The sequence below is a fragment of the Scyliorhinus torazame genome, chromosome 7 (genome assembly GCF_047496885.1).
Source record: "Scyliorhinus torazame isolate Kashiwa2021f chromosome 7, sScyTor2.1, whole genome shotgun sequence".
Taxonomy (NCBI): Eukaryota; Metazoa; Chordata; class Chondrichthyes; order Carcharhiniformes; family Scyliorhinidae; genus Scyliorhinus; species Scyliorhinus torazame.
In genome coordinates this window covers 102483704-102501820 of record NC_092713.1, presented here as the reverse complement: position 1 = coordinate 102501820, position 18117 = coordinate 102483704, and the positions used below count along the sequence as shown (strand labels likewise).

Here is an 18117-nt window from a genome sequence, read left to right as displayed (position 1 = left end):
TTTCTTTTCAGCTATTTGTCGAAGCTTTTACTACTTGTTTTCATATTTCTTGCTAGTTTCTTCACATACTCCAATTACTCCCTCTTTTTTTTTTAAAAAGTTATCTTTGCTGGTTTCTAAACTTTTTCCAATCTTTTGGGCCACTAATCCTTGCAGCATTGTCCATCTTTTCTTTAAATTTGATGCCAACCTTAACTTACATGGATGGTGCATTCTGAAAGGATCCTTCTTTCTCAATGGAATATATTTTTATTGAGAGTTGACAAATATCTCTAAACGTCTGCAACTGCTTCTCTACAGTCTTAACTTTGCGGGTCTCATTTTTAAACATGTTCCAAGCTGCTCATACGCCCTGCTCATACTACCTATTTCTTAATCATTGGTACCCGCATGGGGCCGTGACAATTGGATCCTTTTACTCCCATGCAGAGTTCCTCGCCAACCTTGAGATGATGTCAGTAACATTGGCACTGGACAGGCCACACTGCCTTCAGGACTCACGCAACTGGCTGAAGAGAACAGCATTGCTTCCCTAACTATACTGTCCCTGATACAACTACATTAATTTTTACTCCACACACTTGAATGGCTCCCTGCATCATGATGTCGTGGTCAATTTGCTCATCCTCCCTGTAGACGCTGATATCGTTCACACAAGAACCTCAAAGCTGTTAGCAATTACAAGGGCTGAGGCCCCTCAATTGTTACCTTCTCGATCCCTATACCTGCCTCACTCATAGTCACACCCTCCGGTCCCTGATCATGTACCAAATGTGAAGTACCTAACTACCTCTTGAAACAAAGTTTCTGGTAACTTCCTCCTCGCACATTACAGGAGTTCAGACTCCAGCTCATCAACTCAGAGCTGAAGTTCCTCAAGGTACAGCCACTTATTGCAAATGTGGTTGCCATGGGTCACACTTATGTCCACCAGCTCCCACTGCAACACATCATCTGCCCTTCCATCTTTATTGGTGTTTAATTGAAGTAATTAGGTTTCAAGTTGAAAAATGTGACTCAACTATGGTCTGTAGTTCTACTAAGTAGTTTAACACTTGGGCAGCACAGTAGCAGAGTGGATAGCACAGTTGCTTCACAGCTCCAGGGTCCCAGGTTCAATTCCCAGCTTAGGTCACTGTCCGCACGGAGTCTGTACGTTCTCCCCATGTCTGCGGAGAACATGGTTTCCTCCCACAGTCAAAAGATATGCAGGTTAGGTGGATTGGCCATGTTAAATTGCCCTTAGGTTAGGTGGGGTTACTGGTTTACGGAGATAGGGTGGAGATGAGGGCTTAAGTGGGATGCTCTTTCCAAGAGCCGGTGCAGACCCGATGGGCCGAACGGACTCCTTCTGCACTGTAAATTCTATGATCTATGAACGAGTGACGCTATAAATTTAATGCAATACTTATATCTTCCCAATACTGTTTTGAATCCTGTTTTGTACTATATACGCGAGGTGGAGAGTGTCGTATGGATAGCACGTATGGAGTGGTGGTGACGCCTCAGGCTCAGACTCCACAGGCAGGAAGGTAATGGGTGACCACAAGGCAGAGCAAGACAGCTAGGCAGGCATTCCCCTGCAAAACAAATATACCGCTTTGGATACTGTTGAGGAGAATGACCTCTCAGTGTGCCTGGACCAGTGTGGCCAGTAACATCCCCCGACATAGAGAATCATTAAATATGTCCAACAGGTGTGGCCCCAACCTAGTCGCAAACTGTTTATAAAATTCCACAGGGAATCCATCCGGGTCCGGTGTCTTCCCTGACTGCATTGAACGAATACAGTTCATAATTTCTTCCAGCTCGAGCGGTGCTTCCAGCTCTTGTCCTCTTTCCATTCCACCACTGGGAAATCAGCCCATCTAGAAACTGGTACCATAGTCAAGTCTTCCTCCGAATGCTCAGATTTGTAAAGCCCCCGGTAAAAGGTCTCAAAAACCACATTCATCTTCTCTGGAGCAGAAATCAACCCCCCCCCCCCAAAAAAGAGTCCTAAACCTGGACTATCTCATGAGAGGCCGCCTGTCGTCCTCAGTCGGTGAGCCAATAAACGGCTAGCCTTCTCCCCATACTCGTAAAGTATCCCTCCCGCACGACAAATCTGGCTCACCGCTTTCCCCATCGACACCAACTCAAACTCCACCTGAAGCCTCTTCCTGTACGCCAACAGCTCCGCCATTGGGGCCGCAGAGTATTAATGGTCCACCTTCAGGATGGAATCCACCAACTTCGGTGTCTCCGTCCTACCAGACTTATCTCTTGTGAGCTTTAAATGAAATTTCTCAACCCTGATGACTGCCATCAGTGCTTCCCAGAAGGTGAGACCTCCTTGTTCTTATAAAATCCACATCATTTCCAATAGCAAAAGCGATCCTCTCACAAAACCCCCCGTGTCCAAGCGATGCCGTCTCCAATCTCCGCAGGGGTCACTGATGTATCCAACCAGTGCGGGTGTGATCTGATATTACAATCGATGAATACCCCATCCCACAACCCCAGGGAGTAATGACTTCCCCACCACAAATAAATCAATAAAGAAGTAGACCCAATGCACATGCAAAAATAAGGAAAACTCCTTCTTCCTCGGGTGTCTAAATCTCCACATGTCCACCCCCCCCAATCTGTTCCATGAATGCTAGCAGCATTTGGGGCTCAACCTGTCCAGCCTAGGATCCAACACACAATTAAAGTCCCACCCCAAAATCAACTGATGCGAGTCAAGCTCGGGGATAGTCGCCAGCACCTTCTTAATGAAGCCCATTTCGTCCCAGTTTGGTGCATATACAGTCACTAAGACCACGGGATCGCCCACCAACACCCCACTCACTGTCACATATCTCCCCTGAGTCCGTCAAAATATTAGCCACTGACAAATCAAATGTTTAACAGGTATGCAATACCGCAGAGATAGCTCTGGCTTTTCTTCATAAAATAAATCTCACAAATTGTGTAAAAATACCAAAATACGGCAGTTAGTGGCATAAGTGAGTGTGGCTGGCATCCCCTGATAATCCTGCGAGGACAGGTACACTCTGCGTTTCTGAAAAGGCCCAGTTTAGAAGTCCAGGCCAGAAATGCAGAGCTTCATCTTAGCGCAAAAATGAATTGAAAGATTCGGCTCTTTAGTCTATTACAAGATCAATTTCATACACCTACCACCAAATATATATGTTTTTGTCTAGATTCTCTTTTATTTCAATAAATTTATTTTAACCAACTGCAATTTTCATTTGACAGATATTATCCACAACTGTACATTCCTCACCCGAGGTATCTGAACACTCCAGCGAGTCCAGTTTTAGAGCATCAAACACTTCAAAGTCAGATTTCTTCACCTGAATGACATTATTGATCGTCCCAAGCTGACTGGTTGTCACTGGCTGAAAAGAAAAAGAGACAATACTGGATTCCTTTATGGTTCCTTTAACGTATTTTGCCTTTTTCTAGTGGTTTTTGCAGGAGATTATTTTATGGCAAATTCCTCTTCCCTATTTCCCAAAATATATATAATACTCCTTAAGTAAAGATCACATAGCACGGTGGCACAGTGGTTAGCACTGGGACTACGGCACTGAGGACCCGGGTTCGAATCCCGGCCCCTGGGTCACTGTCCATGTGGGGTTTGCACATTATCCCCTTGCCTGCATGGGTTTCACCGCCACAACCCAAAGATGTGCTGGTTAGGTGGATTGGCCACGCTAAATTGCCCCTTAATTGGAAAAAAAACAACCCCACAATTGGGGACTCTAAATTTATTTTTAAAAATAAAGATTATATGATTTACAGCACAGGATGAGGTCAGCTGGCCTTTCATGCCTGTGCTAGCATTTACCACATCCTTTCACGTTCATCATTTTAATAATAATAACCGTTTATTGTCACAAGTATTAAATTACTGTGAAAAGCCCCTAGTCGCCACATTCTGCCACCTGTTCGGGTAAGCTGCTGGCCTTGTTCTGAATCACAAATCAGTCTAGCCCACTGAGCTAAACCAGCTTGAAATATTTTGAAATATTTATCAAATCTTTTTTTAAATGGTATAGTCTTTGCCTCAATTGTTACTTGTAATAAAAGTATTCTATTTCTATTTGGGGGGGTTTCTGCCTCTTCATTCTTCTAGTAATAATCTTAAAATACACCCCTTTTACAAATTCATCAACCAATGGTAACAACAGTAAATAAAGCTGATGAGCTGAGGGCACATTTAGACAGATGATAGCATGATTTCACTATAACAGAAAGGTAGCTTAAGGAGGAGCAAAAATGGTGGTTCAGCATCCCTGGATATAGAGTTGTCAGGCAGGATAGGAAGGGCAATAAGAAGGTGGGGTGTAGCAATATTGATTAAAGAATCAATTACAGCTATGAGTAGGGATGATATAATAAATGAAGCATCAAATGAGGACATATGGGTTGAGCTCAGAAATAAAAAAAGGGACAGCCACGACACTAGGACTGTATTATTGACCCCTAAATAGAGGGAGTTAGACGAGTAAATATCTATATAACCAGATAAAACAACAGAATCATAGAATCAACAGTACAGAAGGCCATTTGGCCCATTGAGTCTGCACTGGCCCTTGGAAAGAACACCCTATTTAAGCCCACACCTCCACCCTATCCCTGTAATCCAGTAACCCCACCTAACTTTTTTCGACACTAAGTTGCAATTTAGCATGGCCAATCCACCTTTGGACTGTGGGAGGAAACTGGAGCACCCGGAGGAAACCTACGCCGCCACAGGGAGAACGTGCAGACTCCGCACAGACAGTGACCCAAGCCAGAATCGAACCCGAGACCCTGATGCTGTGAAGCAACAGTGCTAACTACTATGCTACTGTGCCGCCCACTTGGAGAAGTGATGGTGACTGACATATGTAATGTAGAAACGGGGAGGGGGGGGGGGGGGGGGGGGGGGAGAGGCGGGAGGTTGGAGAGGGGGTGCCAAAAACGAACGTGTAAATAATAACTGCTTCATCCATCTTTTGTACATTGTAAAAATGAAAAATTTAAGAAAAACATTTTTTTTTTTTTTTTTAATTTGCAGAGATTTGGCAAGAAAGTGCCTAATCCACAATATATACATAATATGAACACATGTCACTCTTTTGCTCTTTCCCCCTTTATTATACCGCCTATTACAAATATAAGTTTTATAAGTTACGTGCTTAAAAAAAGTTTCTGTACTTACTTCTGAAGGATCATGAGCCCACTGCCCATCGACAAAGAACTTGTATTGGTGTTCTCCTTCTGGTAGTTCAAGAATAGCAACAAAATCATTATGGCTGTAAAAAGATAAAAATATTAGGTTTACTATCTGGTGAATGATTATTAAAACAGTTACCCTTTATTTATTTTCTTCTCTCAGCTCATGAAAACATCAACTCTCCTAGAGAGCAGTGTTTTTTTCTTTTTCCCCAGCACCCATGCCTACAAAACCTTCGCCACCCACACAACATTTGTTTACCTTTAATGCTAAAGAGGAGCCTGCTTGGTTCTTCCAATCTCATTTCAATCAGGTTCAAAGGGGGGGTGGTCAATGCATCAGGTGCAGGCATCAGCTAGATCCTTTGTGCTGTCTCCATCTTTATGTGAACTGAAAATCCAACCTCGTACATCTAGGTCGTCATGAAGGGCAATAGCAACAAAATGCGTGTTTTACTCAGCACTGGATACTTCTGGAGATGCTACACCAGAATGCTGACAGCCTCATGGGATTTTGGCATGTTTACTGTGGTATCACAGGTCAGGTACAGCAGCGTAGTCTTTTAATTTGGAGTCAGCTCTAAATCAATAACTGACTCTGGGGTCTCAACCACAAAAAGGAATTTTTCACCCATCACTTCATCATAGAGTCCCTACAGTGAAGGAGGAGGCCATTTGGCCCATCGAGTCTACACCGACCCTCCAAAAGAGTACCCTACCTAGGCCCATTCCCCCATCCTAACCCTGTAACCCCATCCAACCTTTGGACACGAAGGGACAATTTAACATGGCCAATCCACCCAACATGTAGGAGGAAACCGGAGCACCTAGAGGAAACGCATGCAGACATGAAGTGCAAACTCCACACAGTCACCCAAGGCCAGAATTGAACCCGGGTCCCTGGCACTGTGAGGCAGCAGTGTTAACCACCATGCCACCCAAAAATAAATTGTCACTTCTCTTCAAAGTCTGAAACTTCTCTCAATTTGCCAGTACTTCCCTGCATATAACACACACGGGCTTTACATCCTTATTTGCAGTGGCAATTGACAAAACCATACCTCAAGAAATCATCTTCATTCTGCTTTGTTCCTGAGTTAAGTTTCTTCTTAGTAAGCTGTTAACCAGAGGACCTGGAGCTCTGTACAGAGTTAACCGTAGCACTGCTTAGTCGTGCCCTGGACTCTCCTGAACAGCTCTCTCCAGCAGATTCTGTTGCAAGATCCTGTCCAATAGGTAAACTACTTATTTGAGTCTCTTATATTTAACAAAACCATTAATCTTTTGCCTTGCTTGCCAGCAGCTGGCAAATGGAAGACTGCTCCGAGATTTGGCACCAAAAGCATGTACCTGGAGAACGTTTGTCGTCAAGTGTGCGTGCAGGATGCGTGGCCTGCTCTCTGCTGCCGCTTCTGGCCAGAAGACTCGACACAGCCTCATTTATTTCCATTTAAAAGGCGGCAGTGGCCGCAATTCTCGATCTAAAAGCGGGTAGCGACTATTGGGCACTTCCTGCATGATTGGGACCACCACAGGAACAGCATGACCGACCGCTCTGTGACCTACACGACACCCGCCCGCGACCCAACCTTTGAAAAACCCACCTATAGAGTTACAGCGCCCTTACTTTGGCAAATCCGACCACAAGTCGGTATTCTTACTTCCGGCTTACAAACAGCAACTCAAGCATGCTGAGCCAGTCAAGAAAACCGTGCAATGCTAGTCCGAGGAATCTGAGGACATCCTCCGCGACTGCTTGGAGACTGTGGATTTGTTCATATTCAAGGCCGCGCGGCAGCTAACCTGGACGAGTACGGAACCACCGTCACAGACTTCATCAGTAAGTGTGTCGAGGACTGTGTACCGAAGAAGATAGTACGGGTATTCCCCAATCGGAAACCCTGGCTCAACTAAAAGGTTCACTCCCTGCTGAAGAACCGGTTGGAGGCGTTCAAGTCTGACGACCCTGACCTATATAAAATATCCAGGTACGACGTACGGAAAGCCATCAGGGATGCAAAAAGACAATACCGCATCAAACTAGAGTCCCAGGCCAACGACACTAATCCACGACAACTACGGCAGGGCCTACACAAGATCACAGGCTATAAAGCAAAGCCAGGCGGAATATCTGGGGCTGGAGCATCCCTATCCGATGATCTGAACAAGTTCTATGCCCACTTTGAGCAGTCAGCCAATGTATCAGTGCCACCCGCCCCAACGGCCCTGGACACACCCATACACACTATTACAGCCTCAGAGGTAAGAGCTGCCTTCTTGAAAGTGAATCTGCAGAAAGCGACGGGCCCCGACGGAGTCCCTGGGCGAGCACTCGAAGCGTGTGCAGACTAGCTGCCGAGTGTATTCGCAGATATCTTCACCACCTCACTCTTCCGCTCTGAGGTCCCCACCTCCTTCACGAAGGCCACCATAATACCTGTACCAAAGAAGAACAAGGTAGCCTGTCTCAACGTCTGTTATCATGAAATGCTTTGAGCGGCTAGTCATGAGATGGATCACTGCCAGCCTCCTGTAGCCACTTAAAATGGCCAACTCCCGATTCAAAATGGCGAACGACAAAGGCTGATGGGAAAGTCAGCCAACAAGATAAAAACCAGAAGCTGCAGGTTGGCTGTGTATTTACCTCTGGAAAGGCAAGACAATATCGATACCAGCAACCATCAGCATAACAAAACAACAGCCATCTGCATATTAATGAGCAATCCCCAGGAACAATAAGCAACATTTAGACACACAAAGCAAAACCAGACTCTTTCGGCGCCAGCAGAAGCCTACACAAAAGGAGGTGAACGAGCACCTCAAGACCGCCCATCGATCAGGGAACCGCTCCAGCATTGGAGAAAATCGAACCAAGCGATTGGGACAAAGTCCAATCACTTGGGACCAGGTACAGGGTCCGCCCTGAAAGGCGGGAAGCCCCTGGGGACTATAAGAATTGAGCCCCAAGTTCAAATCGCTCTCTTCTTCTCCACCTCTTCGCTCTCTTCACGCTCTTCTTCCTGCCCGGGTCACCCAGCAACAACGAACCAACATTGACCGTGACCGGAGCAGTGAAGATCGAAATCGTAAGTCTTAATTCAACGCTCGCTACGAGATAGGCGCTCCTAGCTACCAATCTGTACCAACTTCGAATCCCGCAGGCTCAGAACCCGAACGAAAGGTCATTTGTTTCCCTGACCTGGTGGGCCAGTTCAAAGTTACGTATAGGCCTGTTAGTTGTAGAAGTAGCTTAGACGTAGAATTTGTGCATGAGTAGCGATTACGGTGTATAATAAATGTGCTTTGATTTAAATCTTACTATCGGTGTATTGGACTATTGATCATTACTCGGACTTGAACCTCATGGCGTTATCATAAAGATACCTGGCGACTCAAGAGCAAAGGTAATAAAACAGAGCAATTGAACTAAGGCAAAGTTACCCAAACTCCCAGACGACGTCGATCCACTGCAGTTTGCCTATCACCGCAACTGGTCCACAACAGATGCTATCTCACGAGCTCTGCAATCAACACTTGAACACCTTGACAACAAAGACAGCTATGTAAGACTGCTGTTCATAGACTACAGTTCCGCCTTCAACACCATTATCCCAACAAAACTAATAAACAAACTCCGCAATCTTGGACTGGACCCCTCCTTGTGCAGCTGGATCCTCGACTTCTTCACCAACAGACCGCAATCTGTCAGGATAGACAACAGCACCTCCTCCACAATATTCCTCAACACCGGAGCCCCGCAAGGATGTGTGCTCAGTCCTCTACTGTACTCCCTATACACCAATGACTGTGTGGCAACATTTAACTCCAACTCAATCTATAAGTTTGTGGATGATACGACTGTGGTGGGCCACATCTCAAACAACGACGAATCAGACTACAGGAGGGAGATAAATCACTTGGTTGCATGGTGCACCGAAAACAACCTCTCTCTAAATGTTGGAAAGACCAAAGAACTGATCATCGACTTCAGGAAGCGCAGCACGACACACACTCCCATCTGCATCAATGGCTCCGAAGTGGAGATGGTCGATAGCTTTAAGTTCCTGGGGGTCACCATCACCAACAGTCTGTCCTGGTCCACTAACGTTGATGCAACAGTCAAGAAATCCCAACAACGTCTCTACTTCCTGCGAAAGCTAAAGAAATTTGGCATGTCTGCATCGACTCTCACAAACTTCTAGAGATGTGCGATAGTTAGCATCCTATCAGGCTGCATCACAGCCTAGTATGGCAACTGCTCAGTCCAAGATCGCAAGAAACTGCAGACTGTGGTGAACTCAGCCCAACACATCACACAAACCTGCCATCCCCACATTGATTCTGTATGCACCTCTCGCTGCCTCAGGAAGGCAGGCAGCATTATCAGAGACCCCTCCCACCCAGGTATTGCCTTCTTCCAGACCCTTCCATCAGGCAGAAGATACAGAAATCTGAAGACTCGCACATCTAGACATAGGAACTGCTTCTTCCCCACAGCTACAAGACTCCTCAACGACTCCCCCTCAGACTGATCTTTTCCCTGTAAGAACACTATTCACGACGCCCTATGCTGCTCTTGCTCATGTATTTGCTTTATTTGCTTTGTTTGGCCCCTTGTTCCACACTGTAACCAATCACTGTTTTGTCGATGTACCATTTGTCAATGTTCCCTGTTGATTATTCTTGTGTCTATTGTATACGTACAGTGTACGTTCCTCAGCCGCAGAAAAATACTTTTCACTGTACTTCGGTAAATGTGACAATAAATTAAATCAATCAATCAATCAGCATTCAGTTTGTCAACACTGGTCTCTGTAGCACATGGTGGACAATTTTCATGTTTTACTTCCAGACTACACCTTGAAGGGGAAGGCAGCCTCAAAGCCAAAATTGTGGATTAAGCAGTGAGTAATAAGAATCTCTAGAGCACATTGTTACTACATGTTCCTTGAAATACATTTAACTCATGCTGAATGGAAAATGCAAGCTTCCATATGAAAGGCCACACTTTCTAAGGATTAAACTTGATCTGATGAAGAAATGTATTAGTGCCACCAAACGGATAATACACACTTACCATTGGAGCATGCACCAAAATAGCACAGCCTGCCCAACGTGACCCCTCGGCCGTTCCACATTAATGAACCGACCCTTTGGCTAAAGCTAAAACCCCATTCAGTTTATAATAAATAAAATTGCAGAGAATAAAAAAGTCAGTCTATAAAACAAGTCCTCAATTCTGACTGATATTAAATCAATCAAACCATTATAAATCAGATTCTTTAAACTCCTTTTCCCCTGCATTATTATGCGAGGTGCTATTACAATACACACCGTAGAATTCTGTCTCATCCTTGTGTAACATGGAGCAAGTGGTTAACTTATGTCAAATAATACAATTGTCAGTAGCTCCTAGCTATATTCCCAGCCTGTGCTGCCTCTGGAGACCGACTGTCAATTAAATCAGAGATCAAACATGCAAGAGCGGTTCTTTATATAATTGATTTCACACAGCCATTACAACCCTAGGACAAAGCAAAGGTGCATCAATACAGAAAAGCTTTGCTGGTGGGACACATCTTGTTAGGGTGATAAGATTGTTATTGCAGATTAAGTCTGTTATTGAGATAGGAAACTTGCATCCGTTGTCTGAGGAAACAACCTACTTTTCTCCCCCAGACGATTATATACACACAATTAATAGAGCAATGCACATCATCCTACATTCAAATGGACAGCACACTCAGTTCTACCTACACAGATAGATTGCTAACAAAAACCCAATTTGTTACATTTCTGCACTCGTTGATCAACCGACACATTTATATAAAGAAAAAAACATCATCAATTCAAACTGGGTAGGTCTTTGAAAAATCACACCCAGTGTTAAATTCTAGATTACAAAGTCCAAAGTAGCTGGCATAATACAAATTTTTCTGTGCAGATACCTGTCCAAAAGCCTTAGGAAGAAACCCAAAGATTTCGGATGGTAGGCTGGAAAGGAGTTGTTTGCAGATCAGATATGGGAACTTGCGAATGAAAATGCTATTTATATGGGTTTCCTCAATAATTTAGTTTGGAGACTCAAAACTTTGGATGGATTGCCAAGCAAGCCAGAGATCTGACCAACTAAAATTAAAGGTAAAATCAATAGAGCTTTGAAATTAAAACCTTCCCTCCTACACAAGGATCTGAAAATATGTTTTTCTACTACTTGATGGATTCTGAGCCAGTTTTAGACTATACCTACTTACCTTTTAGTAAGTGGGATTTTGGCATGCCAGTTATTGAAGGATCCAGATATGAACACTTCTTTTCCTCCACCTACCCAGCGAATGACAGTAGGACGAGCTTGCTTAGATAATTTAACAGATTCTTCCATGTCAGGTTGCCATGATACAAATTCCTTATCAGTGAGAGCCTAAAATATCAAAAACAAGTTGAGACGGTAATATGGAAAGAAGTTGTACATAAAAGTATATAGCACATAAAAATATAATTTCTATATAATCAGTCATTTGGCAGTACAGAATTTGAACACTACTGAAAAAAAAGACACGTTGAAACTTTTTGTCTTGCACTCATCAGGACACGTCATAAGAATACCAGTGTAAGTGTGCCCAGCACATCCAGGCCCTCAACAAGCCTTTTTGTGACTGCATCAAAAAACTCAAGAGCGAAACACGATTCACCCATAATAAATTTGTGCTGGCCTTCCTGAACTAATCCACATTTGAACAAGTGACTGTCTGAGACTGTTTTGACTTAGAAGGTACAGCACAGAAACAGGCCATTTAGCCCAAATCTGTCAATCTCTGCTTTAAACATACACAATGACTGAACTTCCACAGCCCTCTGGGGGAAAGAATTCCAAAGATTCACAATCCTCGTGAGTAAACAAATTCTCCTCATCTTGGTTCTAAGTAGCTTGTCCCTTATTTTGAAATTTTGTTCCCTGGTTCTAGACTCCCCATCCAGGGGAAACATCTCGCCTGCATCTACCCATCAATCCCTTCAATGATTTTGTAAGTTTCAATGAGGTAATCTCTCATTCTTCAAAACTTTAGAGAATACAGGCCCAATTAAACTAATGTGGCAGGATGGTGGGAACCGATGCACGAAGTCGGAGGGAATAAAAGTGGGGACAGAAACAAAAGGCAGCAAGGGGAAAAGTGAAAGACAGAGAAATCAAAGTCAAAAATCAAAAAGGGTCACAGTACAGAGAACAGAGACTGCGGAGAACTCCATGAATGGGTCCAGTCAGGCTAAGAGAAATAAAACACGGAGTGTACACAAAACATGACCGGACAGATGGTCTGAGAAAGCAGGGTAGAGAGCAAGGGAAGTCCAGATTTAACTGCATTTATTGCAATGCAAAAGGCCTGATGGGCAAGGCAAATGAACTCGGGGCATGGATAGGTATATGGGACTGGGATATTATAGCTATTGCTGAAACATGGCTAAGGGAGGGGCAGGACTGGCAGCTTAATGCTCCAGGGTACAGATGCTATAGGAAAGATAGAACAGGTGGTGAGAGGAGGGGGGAGTTGCATTTTTGATTAGGGAGAATATTACAGCAGTACGGAGAGGCGATAAATCAGAGGGTTTGCCCACTGAGTCTATATGGGTAGAAGTGAAAAATAAGGGCTCGGATCCTCCGACCCTGCGTCGGATCCCGACGCCGGCTTCCCTGTTCTCCGGCGCCGTTTTTCAGGCGCCGGCGGGATTCCCGCCACGCTGGTCAGGGGGCCGTTGACAGCGGCCCCTCCCAGCGATTCTCCGGGCTCCGATGGTCCGAGTGGCTGACAAGTTTTGACCAGTCCCGCCGACGTGAATTACTCACCTCACCCACGGTGGGACCTGGCAGGTAAGTGTGCGGTGGCCTTCCTGGGTGGGGGACCACAGTGGCCTGGCCCGCGATCGGGGACTGCCGATCGGCGGGCGGGCCGGTTCCGTGGAGGCCTTGTTTCCTCCGCGCGGGGCCGCCCGTTCCGCTCATGCACGGAATTACGCCGCACGTTTTGCGCATGTGCGAACTCGCGCTGGCCCTTCGGCGCCGGCTGCAGCTGCGGGAACCACTCCAGCGTCAACCTAGCCCCCTAGAAAGTGGAGAATTCCTCACTCTCGGGGGCCATTGATGCCGGAGTGGTTGCCGCTGGTTTTTTTTTTTTTTAATGCATTTTATTCAAACTTGTATCAAAGTAGGTTACAGCAAATGAACACCCCGGGAAGCATTCTTCCCAACAATCAATTATACAGTTTGTACAGATTTTTCTCCTTTTTCACACACACCCTCTCCCCATCACCCCCCCCCCCCCCCCCCCTCCGACCAACAGCTCCTCAAACACGGTCATAAACATTCCCCACCGTTTCTCAAACTCCCCTGCTGAGCCCCTTAACTTTATCTTCTCTAATTCTTCTCTAACCACAGGAAGCCATACAGTTCACCCAACCATGCTGCTACCCTGGTGGCGATGCCGACCGCCACTCCAGCAAAATCCGTCGCCGTGCAATCAGAGAGGCGAAGGCCAAGACATCAGCCTTCCTCCTCCCCATGAGCTCCAACTTCTCTGAAACCCCAAATATCGCCACCAAAGGGTCCGGGTCAACTCCCTCCTCCACTATCCTGGCTAAGACCGCGAACACTCCCTCCCAGAATCTTCCCAATTTTCACAAACCTCAAAACATGTGCGCGTGATTCGCTGGCCCCCACCTCCGCCTCTCATACTCATCTGCTACCCCCTGAAAGAACCCACTCATTCTCGCCCGAGTCATATGCACCCTGTGCACCACCTTAAACTGTATCAGGCTCATCCTTGCACAAGAGGAGGTCCTGTTTACCCTTCACAGTGCCGCACTCCATACTCCCCAATTGATCTCCATTCCCAACTCCGCTTCCCATTTCTCCTTGATCTTCACCACCCACTCGCCTCCCTGCTCCCCCAGCCACTTATATATATCCCCAATTCTTCCCTCCCCTTCCACATCCGGAAGCAGCAGTCGCTCCAGCAGGGTGTATTCCGGCAATCTAGGGAACCCCTTCCAGACCTTTCGTGCAAAGTCCCTAACCTGTAGATACCTGAACTCACTACCCTTGGCAGCTCTACCCTCTCCCTTAGCTCCTCCAGACTGGCGAACCCAACCTCCAAATACAAATCCCTCACCTTGACCAGCCCACTTCGCTCCACCTCCTGTATACGCTATCCATCCCGCCCCCCTTGCTCAAACCCATGATTCTCGCACAGCGGCATTAGCACCGACATCCCTTTCACCCTAAAATGCCTCCTCAGCTGATTCGATATCTTCACCGTGGACTGCACCACTGGGTTCCCTGAATACCTACTCGGAGCCATTGGCAATGCTGCCGTCACCATAGCCCTCAAACTAGCCCCCTTACAAGATTCCTCCTCCATCCTAACCCACTCAACCCCTTCTCCTTCCCACCACCGCCGGACCTTGTCCAAGGGGCTGGTTTAGCACACTGGGCTAAATAGCTGGCTTTTAAAGCAGACCAAGGCAGGCCAGCAGCACGGTTCAATTCCCGTACCAACCTCCCCGAACAGGCGCCAGAATGTGGCGACTAGGGGCTTTTCACAGTAACTTCATTTGAAGCCTACTTGTGACAATAAGTGATTTTCATTTCATTTCATTTTCATTCGCCACCCAATAATAATGAAGCACGTTTGGCAACGCCAAGCCCCCCTGCTGCCTCTGCCTCTGTAGCAGGGTCCTCCCCACCCTCGGCACCTTCCCCACCCATACAAAGTCAGAGATGATTGTGTCCACTTTCTGAAAAAAGGCCTTTGGTATAAAGATCGAGAGAGCCTGAAAGATAAACAAGAACCTCGGCAGAATATTCATTTCCACCACTTGGACCCTCCCCGCCAACGTTAAGTGCAGTGTATCCCACCTCTTAAGATCCTCCCTGGCCTCCTCCACCAGCTTTGTTAAGTTCCACTTATGGAGTCCCGTCCATTCCCTCGCTACCTGAATCCCCAAGTACATAAACCTATCCCCCGCTACCGTAAATGACATCCCCCCCCTAAATTAGCCCGTTGTGCCAGCTCATTCACCGGGAATACCTCGCTTTTCCCTACATTCAGCTTGTATCCCGAGAACCCTCCAAACCTCCCCAACTGGCCCATAATCCTTCCCATACTCTCCAACGGATCCGAAACATACAGCAAGAGGTCATCGGCATAGAGCGACACCCGATGCTCCCTCTGTCCCCTCATTATCCCCTGCCACTCTGCCGACCCCCTAAGAGCTATCGCCAATGGCTCTATGGCTAGCGCAAACAGCAGCGGCGACAGCGGGCACCCCTGCCTCGTACCCGTGTAAGTCAAAGCTTTGTGAGTTCATATCATTCGTCCTCAACCTCGCTCTTGGCGCCACATACAGCGACCGCACCCATGACACAAATCTCAGCCCAAACCCAAACCTTCCCAAAACTTCAAACAAGCACCGCCACTCCACCCGGTCAAATGCTTTCTCCGCGTCCATGGACACCACCACCTCCGGTACCAGAGCTCTCAACGGATTCATCACCACATTCAACAGCCGTCTTGTGTACTCGCGAGCTGCCTGCCCTTCACGAAGCCTGTTTGATCTTCCGCAGCCACTCCCGGGACACAATCCTCCATCCTCCCCGCCAACAACTTAGCCAACACTTTCACATCCGTGTTCAATAGTGATATGGGTCTATATGACTCACATTCCACCAGATCCTTCCCTTTTTCGGGATTAGTGTGATTAGCGCCTGCTTCAACGTCTCCGGCAACTCCCCCTTCTCCGGTGCTTCATTAAACGCCCCCAACAGATGTGGTGCAAGGTCCGCCGCAAATTCCTTATAAAATTCTGCTGGGTACCCATCCAGCCCAGGGACGTTCCCCGACTTCATACCCCTGATACTATCCAGCACCTCCCTCAGCCCCAGGGGCTCATCCAACACCTGCATCTTTGCTTCCTCCACCTGGGGAAATTCCAGCTTGTCCAGAAACCACCCCATGTCCCCCTCCTCTCCTCCTGGGTCTGCCTCATAAAGTCCCTGGTAATACTCTCTAAATGCCTCATTTATCTTCCCTGGCTCTGACACCACATCCCGAGCCCCAGTCCGGATTTTCAATATTTCCCTGGACGCAGCCTGCCTCCGTAGCTAGTGCGCCAGCATGCGACTCGCCTTTTCCCCATACTCGTATTGCACCCCTCTTGCCCTACACAGTTGCCCTACCGCCCTCCCCATTGTCAGCCTGTAAAATTGCCCCTGCAACATTTTCCTCCTCGCCAATCCCTCCACGGTGGGCACCCTCGAATATTCCCTGTCCACCTCCACTATCTCGCTCACTAGACGGTCATGTTTCCTTATTCGCACGAACCGTAAATTAGATAATTTCTCCCCGGACCACTGCCTTCAGTGCTTCCCAAAAAATGCCCGACACCTCCCCATTCTGATTGAACGCCACATAATCCCCAATCGCCAACCGCACGTTATCACAAAAACCTCCATCCGCCAACAACCCCGAGTCAAACCTCCACCCCGGCCTCTGCTCTCGTCCCATACTGAACCAATAATCCAGCCAGTGGGGTGCATGGTCCGAGATAACTATCCCCGCATTCTCTGCCCCCTCCACCCCAACCAAAATCTCCGACTCACAACAAAGTAATCAATCCTCAAATACAACTTATAGACGTGTGAAAAGAAGGAATACTCCCTTCCCCCTGGATTCTGAAAGCGCCATGGATCCACCATACCCATCCTCTCCATAACCCCCCCCAGCTCCCTTGCCATTCGTACCCTACCCATCGTCCTGGGGCTCGATCTATCCACCCTCGGCTCCAGGACACAGTTAAAATCTTTTCGTCCTCACTGTCAACAGGGGTGGTATCAGGGGATTGGAGAGTGGCGAATGTCGTGCCCCTGTTCAAAAAAGGAACTAGGGATAACCCTGGGAATTACAGGCCAGTTAGTCTTACTTCGGTGGTAGGCAAAGTAATGGAAAGGGTACTGAAGGATAGGATTTCTGAGCATCTGGAAAGACACTGCTTGATTAGGGATAGTCAGCACGGATTTGTGAGGGGTAGGTCTTGCCTTACAAATCTTATTGAATTCTTTGAGGAGGTGACCAAGCATGTGGATGAAGGTAAAGCAGTGGATGTAGTGTACATGGATTTTAGTAAGGCATTTGATAAAGTTCCCCATGGTAGGCTTATGCACAAAGTAAGGAGGCATGGGATAGTGGGAAATTTGGCCAGTTGGATAACGAACTGGCTAACCGATAGAAGTCAGAGAGTGGTGGTGGATGGCAAATATTCAGCCTGGATCCCAGTTACCAGTGGTGTACCGCAGGGATCAGTTCTGGGTCCTCTGCTGTTTGTGATTTTCATTAATGACTTGGATGAGGGAGTTGAAGGGTGGGTCAGTAAATTTGCAGACGATACGAAGATTGGTGGAGTTGTGGATAGTAAGGAGGGCTGTTGTCGGCTGCAAAGAGACATAGATAGGATGCAGAGCTGGGCTGAGAAGTGGCAGATGGAGTTTAACCCTGAAAAGTGTGAGGTTGTCCATTTTGGAAGGACAAATATGAATGCGGAATACAGGGTTAACGGTAGAGTTCTTGGCATTGTGGAGGAGCAGAGAGACCTTGGGGTCTATGTTCATACATCTTTGAAAGTTGCCACTCAAGTGGATAGAGCTGTTAAGAAGGCCTATGGTGTGCTCGCGTTCATTAACAGAGGGATTGAATTTAAGAGCCGTGAGGTGACGATGCAGCTGTACAAAACTTTGGTAAGGCCACATTTGGAGTACTGTGTACAGTTCTGGTCGCCTCATTTTAGGAAGGATGTGGAAGCTCTGGAAAAGGTGCAAAGAAGATTTACCAGGATGTTGCCTGGAATGGAGAGTAGGTC

General features: G+C 46.8%; 1 protein-coding gene across 4 annotated transcripts in view; it reads right to left on the bottom strand.

Annotated features, from left to right (window-relative positions):
• The window catches only part of LOC140426424 (5'-AMP-activated protein kinase subunit beta-2-like), an 84933-nt gene that overhangs the window by 39248 nt on the left and 27568 nt on the right, over positions 1–18117 (bottom strand). For all 4 annotated transcript variants that reach the window (XR_011948201.1, XM_072511185.1, XM_072511183.1 and 1 more), the window contains exons 3-5: positions 11466–11632; positions 5198–5291; positions 3272–3386 (exon numbers count right to left, since the gene is read on the bottom strand). Coding sequence is in view for 3 of the 4 variants with exons in the window: in XM_072511185.1 (XP_072367286.1) it covers positions 3272–3386; positions 5198–5291; positions 11466–11632 (376 nt within the window). In the remaining variant the exon portion in view is untranslated. The remainder of the gene's footprint in view (positions 1–3271; positions 3387–5197; positions 5292–11465; positions 11633–18117) is intronic.